This window comes from Pleuronectes platessa, chromosome 23, assembly GCF_947347685.1.
Source record: "Pleuronectes platessa chromosome 23, fPlePla1.1, whole genome shotgun sequence".
NCBI classification, from domain to species: Eukaryota; Metazoa; Chordata; class Actinopteri; order Pleuronectiformes; family Pleuronectidae; genus Pleuronectes; species Pleuronectes platessa.
In genome coordinates, this window is record NC_070648.1 from 5366133 (window position 1) to 5381808 (window position 15676).

At 45.0% G+C, this 15676-nt stretch overlaps 1 protein-coding gene across 2 annotated transcripts; it reads right to left on the reverse strand.

Moving 5' to 3' along the window:
- Positions 1 to 105: 105 nt before the first annotated feature.
- Positions 106 to 13506, reverse strand: arhgef15b (Rho guanine nucleotide exchange factor 15b). Of its 2 annotated transcripts, none has more exons than XM_053416584.1 (16): positions 13210 to 13506; positions 8993 to 9533; positions 6887 to 7855; positions 6715 to 6769; positions 6438 to 6493; positions 5653 to 5915; positions 5212 to 5372; positions 4848 to 5000; positions 4294 to 4423; positions 3572 to 3646; positions 3131 to 3223; positions 2884 to 3038; positions 1887 to 2069; positions 1690 to 1775; positions 1489 to 1593; positions 106 to 1113 (listed from the first exon to the last, which is right to left on the reverse strand). In XM_053416584.1, exons 2-16 carry the CDS (start codon positions 9414 to 9416, stop codon positions 944 to 946), a joined length of 3078 nt encoding a protein of 1025 aa, XP_053272559.1. In that variant the 5' UTR covers positions 9417 to 9533; positions 13210 to 13506; the 3' UTR covers positions 106 to 943. The 2 variants fall into 2 exon arrangements, with proteins under 2 accessions (XP_053272559.1, XP_053272558.1); XM_053416583.1 differs by having other exon boundaries at positions 1887 to 2072.
- Positions 13507 to 15676: the final 2170 nt, after the last annotated feature.

The following is a 15676-nucleotide window of genomic DNA, read 5'->3' on the forward strand; positions in this document are numbered from 1 at the left end:
TTTCTTTTGCTCCTTGCCGTTTGTGTTTTTGCAATAAATGTATTTTCTAATCCATCAGTGTTAAATAAAAATACCCAGTTGAGTTATTGAGAAACAAACACCAACTGTAGCTAAAAGGTTTTTATTAAAAGCACTGCAAGTGTTTTTTTTTTCGAAGGAAAAGAATCCCCCACTCCTTATTTACAACATATTGTACATTTGCAGTTAATACATAAATAATACAAACTCTTCACTGCAGGTGGAGCTGCAGCATTGCTCCACAACGGACGGTGGCACAAGCTAACATGCTCGTCAACAGCAAACGGATCCTGAAACAGGAAAAACACCTGCCGCTCAGCTACCAGTCACATGCATGCCCAAAGCTCTCGTGCTTCATAGAAGTCTGGGGTTTGTAGTTTTTGGATTTATTGAAATGACTAGATTTTCCAGTAGTCAATCTCCAATCTTTCATATCCAGTCACAGAATGCGTCACATCTCAGACTCGCTGACAGCTGACGTGTTGTCATGCGGGACAGGAATGCGGAGGATCTCAAATCGGGTATGCATGTGTGAGGTATTTATTTTTTTGACAGGAACGCCCGTCTCTTTTCTCTGCAGCAGGTTTTTGTGCAAGCTATTGCCGGAATGATTAACACGTCGGTTTGGCAGCCGTGCACGAGGTTAGTGCCGGGCTTCCGTGCACGCTCGCAAGAAGAGGCTGGTCTCAGTTTATTGAGTGCAAACATGCACATACCACAGAGCATGGAGCATCAGTGATAAATGATTTATGTCAAGTTCCCCGGTGCTTAAAAGCACGCACAGGCACACACACAGTATAAATAAATAGATGATTGCAGGTCTTTTGTGACGTCGCCCTTTCCTCTCTCATCCCGGATGATAGAAACTGACACTTAAAACCAATAGAAGCCCCTGAATAATCTTTGCACAGCGTTAACGTCCGTTTTAAGTGAGGGTGCGGGTCTTGGTGGTGGAGACCATGCTCGCGGCCTGAATGACCCTGTAGCGTTCTCGGAGGTTTCGCCGCCGCACGTGCTCGTTGGTGATCTCTATGACGTTTCCCACGGGGAACCAGCCCTTCTCCCCGTCTGACAGGCGGCTGCCTTCGTACCAGCCTGAGAGGAAAGAGGGGAAGCAGGGGAGGAGAGGAGAACAACAAATAGGGGAAGATTGGAGGAGTCTGTATCGTTCATGCAAGAAAGTCAAAACAAATCAATAAACTGCTAAGGTGGCGGGTGGAGGATTGACATAGTTTTGAGGATTAGGGTGTTTAAACGAGCAGAGCAAAGAGGGGGGGGGGGCATGTTAATGATACAAAATCCCATCAGTTCATTTGACTATTTTAACAGGAACCCTGTCCCTACTGCATTTTACACTGATAACATCAGATTCAGGCAAATTGAAAAATCCTGTGATGATTTGACGATCTTGTTCAGATTTAGAAAACCAGCTTTCCTCTGCTACAGATGAATAAATATCAACTTTCCTACCTTCGTTGGTTTTGCGGATGATGTTCACGATCTCAGTGGGCTCCAGGGTGAGCTCGTCCGCCTGCTGGGCGATGTACTGCTCCACACACTGCACCTGAGGACAGTCTGACACACACACACAAACGCAGGAAATTAGAAAAACTATGGCTGCAGCGTAGATAGATGCTTCACGTTTCACTGCTTGCCATTGTGCTTCCTCACCCCAGTCCTCATAAATCACTTCGTCTTCATCGGTGGCCATTTTGGTGGGGTTTGGGAACGCCGCCATCCACCTGTGCATGTCTGACCTGTTGCAAGAAACGAGTGGAATGTGTCAAGCGTCTCAAAACATGTTATGACAACAACTCCACGCCTCTCCCTTGTTGCAAAGTGAGGCTCGTGTTCTGCTAACAACTCACTGGGAGGGCGCTTTGAAGAGTCGCTCCATCATTCGGCCCTGGTGGTTCTCCAGCAGGGTGAGATTGAAGCAGTGGTCACAGGGGCTGCTGCCGGTGCTGCTGCTGCTACTCCCGCCTTCATCCATAGGCTGCAGCTGCACCAGAGAGCGGTGGGCGTGGTCCATGACCACAAAACGCTCCGCACTGCTAAAGAACAGGAAAGATAAATCAAAGGTTAGTGCTCCTGAAATGCTTCTTCATCAGTTTCCCCCCGATGGGTCCTCAATCACCGGCATTGTCTGACACGCCCCCAACTCCTACAAGGAGAGCGTTATCAGAAGGTACAGCTGGATATCATCTGCATAGAAGCTGTAGGAGATACTTCCATATTCCATATAACAGGCACGTTGCATTTGTCTGTGTTTCTACTATGTGGCATCAATACCACATCAAAATTCTGCTCCCGTCTGCAGTCTCAGTTCCCCTCACCCACCACTTCCTGCTCCCTGTGAGGAAGTCAGGGGTATCCCCCCCCCCCCCGCTGTGTGATGGTCACATTCATCATGTTGAAGTGGCGTCATGACAGCTCATTAAAAGGAGACGGCCGGAAATCTCCCCTACTCTCATTTCTACCGGGCCAACACGACGTAACAACTGAAGAGTGACATGAGTCACAGGGTTAATTATAAGCTATGATTTATTGTGGCTCATAATAATATGTGTGGTTTTTCAAAAAGATAATGGAACGAGGTTCACTTTCACTTTCATAGTCAACGCTGGGTCATTACTTACATGCAAAGACGCCTGAATGTTAGTAAATTACTGTTTGTGACAATATAATGCGATAGAGAAGATGGTGTGTTTTGAAAGGTGCTATATAAATAGAGATTGTTATAATTATTATTATTGAGAGATGTATTGAGAACATGTTGGCATCACCCTGCTCTCCTGCGGTTTATTACTGTGGCAATGTTTATTTTCCTTATCAGTGTTCAAACAGCACACGATCCCGCCTCACCCCTTCTTGACGGCGATGACGAGCAGGTCGTTGAAGAGGAAGAGGTGGACGGGAGTGAACTTGGCCCTCATGTTGAAAATGGTTCCTCCTTTGGACATCTCCTGCAGCTCGCCCTTCTTCTCCAGGAACCGGTTTTGAGAGATGATCGGGATGGCCTGAGGACGGCAGAGGCCACGGACAGAAACGTTAACTTCTTTATTCCGAGTCCGGCTGAAATCTGCGTTTATCCGTCTTTGCCCGAGTTTACCTTGAGCTTGTCGAACTCCAGCGTCTGAGAGACGTGGATCAGCTCCTCCATCTGTCTCATCTTTCCCACCTGAGTGTTGCACTCGTTGATGATCTGTGAGCGAGGACAAAACACAAAATGATCACATAACAGCGTCACGAGGGAAGAATGTCAGTATCTTTCCACACCTCGTGTTCCCTCCAGCTGTCATTATGTAAAGCTGGCTGTGCCTCGCAGGGAGTATCAGGTTCATTCACTCTTTTGAGGAAAAAATAATAATCAGGCTCTAGCTGCCATTGTCCCCACCGACACGATGAGTCACTGTCACCGCCGAGCTCGTTCAATAGGAAATCCTTCACGCAGACAAAGGCTGACGTCAAATCTCCCTAAGGCATGTGTGCAGCATTTAAACATATGGACCTGTGGTCAGATGGAGGAGGGTGAGGGGTGAGGGACGTTTACCTTCGACATGGAATCCAAAGCCTTGGAGGCCGTCTCCTCCTCTTTCGTCCCCTCCTTTGTCCTCTTCAGGATGTTCTGCAACGACAAACAACCACTTTCCATTTCTACGTCGGACAAACAGCATCAATGGGACGCATTTTTTTCCATCTACGTTTGAAAAATAGATAAATAAAAGGGGGTCATGAGGTCGAGGCGAGGCGTGTCACCGTGTTTGCTTGTCGGTCAAGAGGCGGCGGTGGGATAGATTGTGTTGGAATGAGGAATTTCCACACAGCGTCACACTCTGATGGATTCAGACTAGGGCCTGAACAAAGCTCAGGGTCAAGTATACTAAATATTCTGCAGACTTCTGTTTAGAGAAGTATTTAAAGGTCGCAAAGGCCAACTGCATAGTAGTCACGCTCCACTCGGATTTCCATGACACTGATCGGTGGTTTCCACCATCAAACCAGTTTCTTCCTCTGTAGTGAAAAGGTACCGACCACAAATTAACCCCATTAACAATAGTCTGACTGAGGTGTCATGTAAACCTCAACAGTAATTAGGTCATACTCAGAATAATCAAATAAATATACGTCCAGTTTCCTGATCTCAGTCCAATTCTGTTTAGTTTCTCCTCAGTGTGCCGCCGTGAAGCTGTTTTCTAGCAACAAGTGGAGTGTGTATAAATATGCCCCTGCTTTTAATAATTATATATTAACACGTTATCATCTTAAACACACCTCTGTGAGCATTTTGATTCGCGTTATCCGCTGGAAGGGCAGCAGCAGGAAGGACATGAAGGGCAGCCGCTGGCACTGCGGCGACTCCTGGAGACGAGTGATGACGCCGGCGAACGCCACGTTGTTCTTCCTGCAGACAAACATAAATGCACAAATTAATGCAAAAGATTAAAACTAAGTCTCCCTAGCCTGTTTATATGTGTGCTTTTATTTTATGTCACCTTTTTATTCTTCTGTTTTATCTTTCTCTAGCTTTTATCCCTCTTTTTTTACCCTATATTTTCAGATAAACCCTATGATCCTCTCATCAGACAGCTGCTTTCAGTTTGTCCATGTACAGTGTGTATGCTCCTATGAAATAAACCATAAATACATACATAAATAAATAGCACAGAGCTTTCCTGCCATCTGCAACATGATGTGAGGGAAGAAATGCTGAATTCCTGGACTATAAAGCCAAAAACAATCATCTTATGAATCTCAAATAAAGTGAGAAAAATGACATTTTAGAGATTTGGAGCTTGTGGCAACAGTTAGATAGTGCTGCTTCTTACATGAGAGCAGTGAAGGTCTTCTCTTGGTAGATCTGGTTGCGAACGTAGTCGATGTAGGCGGGGAACTTGTGCTGGGCGTGGTAGTGGATGATGTCACAGATGTCGGGGAAGACCAGGTCCTCGAATATGCGCTCCTCCAGGTCTTTCAGGAACCTGTGGGGTCAGACAGCAAAGCTTCAAAACCTAGAGAAAAATCTGTTTAACTCGTGGAAGTGTCTCGTAGTAAAGCAACTTTTATCGTCACCACCACATGGCCTGGAGTCAGCGAATGACTCATCACAAGCGCCGAATGACCTCCCGGTGGCTCAAGTCATTAATCATCCCCTTATTTCCCCCTTTTCCTTCCTTCCGCCGCTTCTCTCACCTCTCGCTGACCTCCCTGACCCTCAGGATGTTGGAGAACAGAGTCTTTGTGTCCCGGATGATCATGGTGTCCTCCAGCTCGCGGCTGTCCCGGAAGTTCTCGATCAGGACGCGCAGGGATCGAAGGTACGAGGCCTCCGACGTCAGGACCTCAAACATGCTCTGCCAGGAAAACAGAGGGGGGAAGTTGCAAAGTCAGAATTGTGACTGTAAAAGCTTTCATGAACTTCATATGGGGCAAATCAATATAAGGCGGGTGATACAGTGAGGGAGACTGGAGCTCAACTCATGTAAAAGCTCCACATTATTACTTTAAGATGTGATTGACAGCTTTCATTATAACTCTACTGGATCTCCAGTTTCTCTCCTCGCTGCCTCATTGATTTTTTTCTCTATGGGATTGCTCCTCTGTACATTAGCCCCCGCCCCTCCCCCATCTCACCTCCTGGTACTTGCACTGCTCGGGGGTGAGTGTCTCCAACACGCCGCTGTCCCTCACTGCCGGCAGGTCCTGCCACAGAGTGCTCTGATGGGGCGGGGCCACAGGGCCGCCCCTGGGGGGTCCGGCTCCGGCCCCGGCCCCGGAGCGACGGGCCGTCAGATCCATGGCAAAGTCCACGCTGGCCTTGCTGATGTTACGGCAAACGGTCTGCCGCCGGATCTCCTTGTTGATGACACTGGCGCGGTACGTTTGGTAAAGAGGCTCTGAGGGAAACGAGGAACACACGGAGGTTCAGCGCGGAGCCGGGACACGTGTCGTCCTCCATACGTGACACAGACATGTTTCACTGACAGGATTCCCCTTCGCTCTGAGCTGGAGCAGCGAGTTAAATATTGAATTGCTCACTGAGTTACTGGTTTACTACCAATGGTTCAAACTCTACCAGCTGTACGTAGTCCATAGGATGTTGTGTTGCAGTATGGAATTGGGACATATGTCACGGCTGTGTAGTGTGTAGACTAAACATTAACCCCTCAACGTGCAAAGAAACCAGAGAGTTACACACAGACATTAAAGCTGAACTATGATGTTACATTCACTGACATTACACGTGATGCTTTCGCTGACTTTATGTTGTGTTTGTTGTGGTGGAACTGGGATCTTTCTAAATCAGGGGCCGCAATTTATACAAAGACGCAAATTATATATCCAACATCAAAGTCCTGATACTGTACGGACATGTTTGAGTCATTCCTTGTTTACTGTGAGCTTTGTGTCAGTCTTACCATCCTGCAGACGGGACTCCCAGCTGAACAAAGACTCCCTCCTGAGGGAGTTGTTCCTGTAACACGAAGTAAGGACAGAGGACAAAGGGACCAGACAGTGAATGAGACAGTTATCTATTCCTCAATACACACAAAACATGACTCGTGATTATATATATTTTTTACTTATTATCGACAGATTCCATAAAAAGACGGAAACCATTAAAACCAGAATACGTTCTATCTTTTTATCGATTTCAGTTTCACCTTGTTAAAAATGAAAGGTCTTAAAACTCACAGTTCTTCCATTAGGTCGTCTCTGTCTCCTTCACTTCCTCCATTCTCCTCTGCTTCTAAAAAAAAATAAAAAATAAATCACGTCCTCGCTTTCAATTACACAGAAAATTGAATTTGTGAATCGTTCACATTCTCATCTCAGGCGAGGATAAAAGTGTTTGTTCAGAACCAACCTCTCTTCGGCGTGAGGGACTGCATGGAGGCGCTGCTGAGCCTCCGGGGGTCTGTGTTCGGTGGGGGTGGGGGGGGTCTGTGAGGCTGCAGGGGCGGAGTGATGGCTCGTTGGAGGTTCAGGCCGCTGGGCGATGAAGGACGCAGGGCCCGCCACTCCTCCAGGGTGGGCTGTGGGAGAGGAATCCCGACTCGGTGCATCGGCGAGAGGCAGTGGCTGTCGGGAATCACCGGCATCCTCGGCGGGATGGCGGGCGGCACGTCTTTCGGTTCGGCCTTCATCTGAAACTCGGACGTGGGGTCTGAGTTGCTGTAGGACAGTTGAGACCGACGCGCCGGTTTGCGTACCTTGATAAGAGGAATATCCAGCTCCTTGCACACAGGTGCTGTCTTTGTAGGAGCAAGGTTGAAACATGGAAGCGTGGCCTCGTAAATATTTTCTTCTTCTTCTTCTTGCAGAGGTGCTTGGTGGACCGGGGGCGACTTAGTTCTTTTTGGGGGAACAGGCGGGGACTGGGGGCGAGTGACAGCGAGAGAGGCGAGGACAGTGTGGGGCCCCGGGTCCGACCGCCGCCTGAAACCATCGCCGATCAAAATGTCCAGAGAGTGGTTAAACTTCGACTTCTCTTGTTTCATGTTTGGCGTGTCGGTCTCATCGGGCTCCGAAAACCCGTCCTCGTCCTGACCGTCCAGCTCTATCTCCTCATACTCGTCCCCCTCCTCCCCCGTCTGCTGTTCCCCATCAGTCTCATCCTCCTCCTCCTCTCCTCCTCCTCCGACCTCCTCCTCCTCTTCCTCATCATCATCCACTTCCACCGGCACCCATATCAGTTTCATGCCAGGCCGCTGGCGGTGGCACACGCAGCCGCAGCCCGGGTCACAGCCGGGGCTGAGGGGCGTGTCCGGGCTGTGCGCCGCCTCCGCGTCACCTCCTCCAATCAGCTGCAGATCCACCTCCTTTCCATCAGGCGCTGCAATCGTAAAAAAAGGCAACACACATCAGCTGCTTTGAAATGAAAAGGAAACAAAAAGGAATTTGACTTCTTCCTCTCGTTCTTATTGTCTCCAGACAGAACAGCTCACTTTGATTAAGATCCCTTTTTTTTCCCACATCTGCTGTTATGGCACATGCTGGACTGTCGAGTCAGCAGTTCTTCACTATACAACGCGTAATGTGTCTTTAAATATTCATGGAGAGTATTGACGAGAGCCGGAGTTGAAATAAATGCCTCACAATTTCTATCCGTCATTACAAACATATATTTTGAACAATATAGTTCAACCCAACACAGATTATTCTTTTCACTCCCTTTTAAATTTTCCTTGAGTGCTTTTGAAACTTTTAAAAACATAGTTGTACATGGATACAAATAAGATTTGGCCTTTCAGACATTTTTAAGTGAGTTTAAAAAGGCCACTTGACCCTTGATCAGCGTGTTTACGTCTATATTAGTAATTCATTAGTCAAACCATAATCAATATATGTCTTTGTTGCAGCTGTACCACTAAGTATAATACTTTTTTTTTTAAATCAATATATATTGGCAAAGAAAGGCCTGCTGTGAAATGCTTTCTGTTTCGGACAGAAAACCAAAATAAGGAAGTGATATGTGTTACTAAGAAGGAAATATTAAAACGTAAACAATAAAATGTCACTTCTTGGGTTTCCTCTTTCCTGGAAACCTGGAGGAGGTTAATCAGTTTGACATATTGAGGAACATCCTATATTATACACACTGAAACTGAAAAATGTCAAAGTGTTTAATGGGATTTATATAACATCTATATTGGATGTATAATTACCAAGCAACAAACCCATGTCTTCCCTGAAAACAGAAAACTTAACCAGAAAACAAAGCGTCAGAAAGGACAAACTGATCCTCACATAGATATAAGCACACACACACACATGCACAAACGTCTGTGTGTGTGTGCTCAGGTAATCAGCTGACTGGCAGAACCTGTTAATGGCAGCCGCACCACACCCGTCTCTGTAGAACACTGGCAGTCCTTCGCTTGCTTTCAAGACGATGTTCTTCCTTTCAGTTTTATCGAGGGAAAATCAATCTCGATCAAAACCTGCATTCAGTCGGTGAAACGCACTGTACCTGATCGGCCTCCCTCCACGCCGACGCCCTCGTCTCCTCCCACGCTCTTCGTCGGTTTCTGCAGGATGCGGCTCCTCTTCATGGGCAGCGGAGGAGCCTGCTCGGCCTTTATCGGGAGCTGCAGGCTGCAGCGGCCGGGTTTGGGCTTGACTGTCGGCGGCCTCTTGAGCCGCTTGATCGGTGTGCGCTCCGAGGTACCGTTGGGTCGCTCTTCTGCTTCCTCTGACTCAGAGTCCTGCCTGCTGAACTTGTGTACAATCCTTTTGACTTTCCCGGAGGAAATGCTCGTACCGTCGCCTCTGTCTCCCGGAGGGGGGGAGCCGGCTTGAGTGGGGGGCTTCGGGGGGATCTCCGGCCTTTGCTTGGCCTCGGGTTTGAGGGCTGGAGGCAGCGTCTGACTCCGGGACGCTTCCTGGACAGACATCGTGGCTGGAGGGGGGGGGGGGGGGGGGGTGTCTTCTCTCACGGTGTGTTTCACTCAGCCCTGACCAATCACAGGTCAGGCTTCGAGGGCAAAGGTCAATGTGAGTGTCATCGCCACCTGATGAAGAAAGAGAAAAGAAAGTTGACGCTTTGATCCTCTAACTTTAAAAAGTCCTGTACAATTAAAGCTAATTATTATTATTATTATTAACATGCATTTAAGTTCCCTGGTCAGGCTCAAAGTTTCAGATTCAAGCTCCACGTGTCATACTTCTCAAACTTTTCGTCTCGTGGCCTCTTACGTAACATGCTTCACTGTAATTATAGTAATTCTCGGTAGCTGAAGCAAACATCTGCTGCAAGGCAATAAGCACAACACAACTTCATTGTGTTCATACGTTCCTAAGATGACACTGTGAGACTCACAGACGACAAATCCCTCAGTAGGGCCTCTGAGCAAAATGAACTTTGCCCATTTGAAAGGCTCACTCCTTCCTCATGAGATTACGTTTTCACATCATACAGCAGGAGGTAATGTGAAACCAGATGAGTGGCTGAAGGTCATTGGTTTACAGCCCTGAAAGATGACAAATGGGAATTCCTGTCATAGTCCCTGACGGCTCTCTGCGACTTCTCAACCTGTTTTCTGATGATCGGAGCTCAAACACACAACTCGGTTTCTTCATTTACTGCCTTAAAGGCCGAGATGTGTCAGAACTTCTTCTTCTGTTTGCTCTCCATTCGTGGGTAGCACAGGTTTGAATGGTCGGATGTGATATTAATAGCCAATACAGATGCACATTAAGATCTGCCCGCTCCACCATGTCCACTGTTCCCCTCGACTGGTTGAATAACATCCATCATTGTTTTACCTCTCAGAGAGTTTTCATTAACTCCTCATACTGTTTGTACAAATTGTCACTGAGCAGGTTTTCTTTTCACCACTGTCTGTTTGATCGTGAGCAGGTTAACCCGTCCCGAGAGAGAGCCAATCACAAGGGTCGAGCTCGAACTTTGTCACTTCACATCTGGCACTGGAATAGTTCCCCTGTCAGCTCACTTCTGTCATTTCTGTCTACCAGTTCAAGGTGTTGTCTTCAGCCAGTCGGACTGCACAGATCGTAGACTGATATCCTGTTATCTGCCATCTTGTGCATCTTGAACCTGCGCCGTGGCCCAACCAATCACGAGGCAGTCTCAGCTGTCAATCATGACGTTTCTACCTGTTTTTAATAGCATCACATAACTAATTAAAACAATAACTATAGTAAACGACACACAACCTCTTTCAAAAATCGGACGATTCATTGTTTGTTTTAGTCTTGTCCATGTCCCACCCATCAACACGGAGGAGGCAGGGTTTATGACCTTGTTCTACAGCCAGCCACCAGGGGGCCATCAAGACGTTTTGGCTTCACTTTTGAGGAGCTGTTGTGTTATCCATCTTTATAAACTGTCTATGAATGAATACACAATTACGTGATTTCTGTTTGCAAACACTAAATGAAGTTGCATTCAGCCAGTCTACAGATGTGTTGTGTGTTTCTTCCAAATCTTTAATCCTTCAAAATGTGTACCTCGACAGATTTCCACACTCACACATCTCAACTCAGTCAAACCAACACTGAGCCTCTGTTCTTTTGCCTGTAAATGTCTAATAAAAGAAATATGATAGCATCAAATTCATTTTCCATTCTGGGCCACCAAATGTCCACGCTGCAGATTCCTCTCTCAGTATGTTTTACTGGTGTGTGTGCCTGTGTGTGTGTGTGCCTGTGTGTGTGTGTGTGTGTGTGTGTGTGTGCGCAACAGCTGATGCAATATCAAACCGAGCGAGGGTTACTCATCTCGTGACTCATGCACAAATGAGAGAGCGGTTATACTGCACTGATCTGAGTGACTCTTAAAAAAGCCGCGCCACCTATTCTGGATGTTATCTACAAGACACCTCCATCAGAAAATCCCAGCTTAAAACTCGAGGTGTGGAGTTTGAAGGAGTCAGAAAGAGGAGGGGAGTCGTTAAGCAGCAAAGGTCTGAAAGATGGAGTTGGAAATGCATTGTAGGATTGTGTGTTTTTGGAGCTTGATGAATAAATATGTATAAAATTCGGGATATCAGGGCCTCTGCTGCTTTCTCTTATTTGAATCTGTCCTCCCTGCAAGTCAAATCTGCAGAACACACCTTAATAGGACAATTACAAAGTGGTTTACCGCTGTGTGGCACATTTATAGGACAATTTATTTCCTGTGATTTTCCTAGGAAGTGTCGACCGCACCAAACAACAGGTTTAAACACACGTTCGGCGACACAGCCAATAACAAGCGGGTAAACAAGAAGCTTCAGGGCTCCTGATCTAACTTGACTGGAGCTGAATGTTTCTGAGAAAGCGCACCGGCGAGTCGGACCAGTTTGAAAAGGCGACGCTCCTTCTGCCGCTGCACAGTCACCGACCTCATGATAAAGAGACAGACTGGGTGTCACGTTTCAGTCTCAGGGGGAAACATTTTGTTTTTTTGCGGCCGAACAAACGCACAAAAACAATGACAACGAGACAAAGCAGGACGGAGCAGAGTCCAGACTGAGTGGAGTCGACTATAAAGGCGACTTCAACCTGTGCATCTGATATATCACAGTGTGTGTGTGTGACTGTGTGTGTGTGTGTTGTCGGTTTGTAAAGGTTTCGGTTTTGGCCCTCTGGTTATATCATTGTCCACGAGGTGACACATAAACCTAAAAGGAGGGTGTGTACACTGATAAAGCACTCACAACACATTCTGATATGTAGTACACTTGAGGACACATGCTCCCCCCCCCCCCCCCCCCCCTCCTCTTCACTTTCTCTCAATCAGTCCCCCCCCCCCATCAGACTTCAGGTCTTTTGTCCGACCATCTTTGTCGACCTGGTTCGTTCAATAGCTGCATCCTCCGGTCGACTGGACTGGTCCCAGTCCGTCTGGGTCAGTGGGCCACTCATTCATCCCGGTGGGTGTATTTGTCCCGGTGAATCCAACACGTATCAGACACGGTGTGATCCCTCCAACCGGGGCCGCTTGACAACAATCCTTAAGTGCTTTGAGAGGGGGTCCATCAACACAATGCATGTGTGTGTGTGTGTGTGTGTACAGTTTACCATCTGCTCTGGAGACTAATGGGTCAGTGTGTGTGTGTGTCTCTGTGTGTGTGTGTGTAAGTAAAATGGGTAGGGGGTCTTTAAGAGAGCTGCAGCAACCATGATGATACATGTGATGTGCCTGTATGCTCCACGCTGGCCAGGAAGCAGGGGCGGAAAAGGTGTGTCGGAATAGAGAAATAGAAAACACACACACAAACACACAGGGGGTGTTATTGTATATACACCGGTAGCTTTAAGAAACTGTGTTATAGGTAAATATCACAACTCGGACACACACTGAATCATCCAGTCGTGGAATACATGCGTGTGTTTGCTATGTAAATAATGATAAAGATGAGTAAGTGTCATGGATATGTTTGTATATAATAATGGTATTTCTATTATATTCATATATGGTCTGTAGAGTGGGAACATCTGGTATAAGAGGTACAATGATATTGTATATAACATAAAATACTGCAGTTTATAAAAATGACTTTACAGTAGAAGTGTGTCAGTTTGATCTTAAACCGGCTTTCACAGGTATTTCTGCGGTTTCCCATAAGGGAACAGGTGCTTTCAGACTCGGAACCTCCCAGTTCAACCAAACTCCAGTGGAACAAACCAGCAATAATCCGCTCATCTCGCTGGAAACCAGGAACGAAAGCAAATCAGACTTACCGGTGTTATCCGGACATGTCCGCTGGTGTCTCCTCAGTTATTCGGCTCTAGTCTCCGCGGTCCCACATTGTGTAGTTCAGTGTCTCCAAGACAGAAAGCTGCGGGTTCAAATCTGCCAGCGACGTCACAGTGAGTTTATGCCTGAATGTTAAAATGATGCACGAGACGAAGGGGACGCGGTGAGTGTCTCATTGTTTGAGTCTGAGCGGAGCTGCCATCATCCCCCTCCTGCCCCGAACGTCTCCCCTTTGTTACCCGGAGCTCCGGCTCTGTGAGAGGGGAGGAGAAGGGAGGCAGCAGGGGAGGAGAGGGGAGGAGGAGGAGCAGGCAGGAGGGAGACGACCAACCAGAGCCGCCCCGAGGAGAGGAGACACGATTTCAAAATAAAACAGTGATTCCTACTCTGGTTTGACAGAAAATAATATTGTGGAAATACAATTATTGTGGTAAAAAAAAAAATCTTCCCATGTTATATTAATATAATAATATAATACAAAACATTTCCATTGCCATGTAAGTTTGAATTCATTACATGTGTTGAATAAATACAACTTTAAACGAACCCTAACTTTACTGTATATAACTATATATATATATATATATATATACACATTGTAATACAATATATGTTATTACTTATCTTTCTTTCTGGTGGACTTTTTCCAGTTCATCCACTCTCCGTCATTGTGAAGTTTGATTTGAAGAACGTCAAAGTGTGTACTGTATTGGAAAATTATAAGTGAACGGAATAAACAAGTGACTAAAGAGGGATTTAAATAAATAATAAGACAGGGTTTTTACAACAGTACCATTAGCTAAAATCATTATGTGTAGACAGATATTTACTCATAGGTTTAGAACCCTTAATGCTATTCCCTTATACTTTTGAATGAGATTCACAATTGATTGAAACCACATTGATTCATGGTTATGAGAAGGAACTCTGTAAAAGTCGTGCCACACACATAAAAATTACTTTAAGGATATTTTCTCTTATTCTCTCGTATGGCAATGTTTCTTAATCTGTTCTCAAACAGAAAACTTGCTTCAGTGACAGGTTGCTATGAAGCCTTGTACTGAGACCTTTATTTTGAAGAACAAAATATACAAATAGCTGTTTCCGGCTCTTCAAAGTAAAATTCAACAACTTCTTACCTCTGACAATCAATTAAACTCATCAAAACCCTGAATATGTATTTTACTGTTGATATAACAGATGAATCATATTATATAAGTTTTTATTTATCAGTATTAAATAGAGATCAATTCTATTGTATGACACGTTTAAATATGGTGATTGGAGCCTGTAAATAAAAAGCATATGATATAGTAAATAAAGATCCATTATAATCAGAATTATATTAAATAAAATGTGTCCCACACTGTGATTCTTGTAAGGCGTCAGAGGCCAAAGTTGGAAACTACTGGGTTATCAACTAACAATAGGTTTATAAAGCATGTTAAATCATCAAGTATCTAAAATCCAAAAATATAAAAGTAACTTTTAAGTAAGGCTGTCAAATATATGTAGTAAAGTAGAAAATACAATGGTTTTCTCTGAAATGTGTTCGAGCATGTTAAAGCCCTCAAAAAGCCAATTCATTTGCCTGAAACATAATAATTCTTACAATTTCAATAGGGCCTCACTGTCTGTCAGTGTCTGTCAGTGCTCGGGCCCTAAATAAATAAAAATATCATCGTGCATGTTTTCATGTTTATCAGGTCTATAGAAGCAGGTGCTTTTCTTCTACGTCACTGCCCCCCACCTCTGTTTAAATTGTATCTCCTACCGCCATCTAGTGGCTGAAGTGTTAAAACTGTACAAAGGATTATTCAGGGTTTATTGTTCTGTATTTATGGTATGTTGAAAATAAAAATACTCTCAAGTCAGAGTTTCAAGTTCAAGATTCTTATTTATTTTGTATTTATGTCAAAAAACTTCTTGGAAACTGATTCTCACATCTTTCTCATCATAATAATAAACAATCTCATAATTAGAATGTACAAAGCCAAAAGTTCAAGATAGTCAACTCAATAACTGACTTTCCATCTAATCATTTAGAATTTTTCAACTCAATTTAGTCACTTTTATAACTTTTATCTAGAAGCTTATACATATTTTCCATCTCATGTTGAACATCTAATCATTTTGACTCATACTTTGTCACAATGTTAACTTGTCGCCTCCTTACTTTTACTGTATAACTCACAATACCGACTGTCTCATGAAGCACTTGACACTAAGTCATCATTTTGATCTGCAAATGATTATTATTATATTAGTTGTAAATATACAAAGTCAACAATATCAGATTGACTTAGAGTGTACATTTGGATTACATTTCTTGTAATGTTATATGGAGTTGATCATTTAAACTTTATCATAATTCTGACTCAAATTATGAATTAATTTCTCACTTTCCACTTGCTGCAGTTTATCATCACTTTATTTGTGCACAAATATATT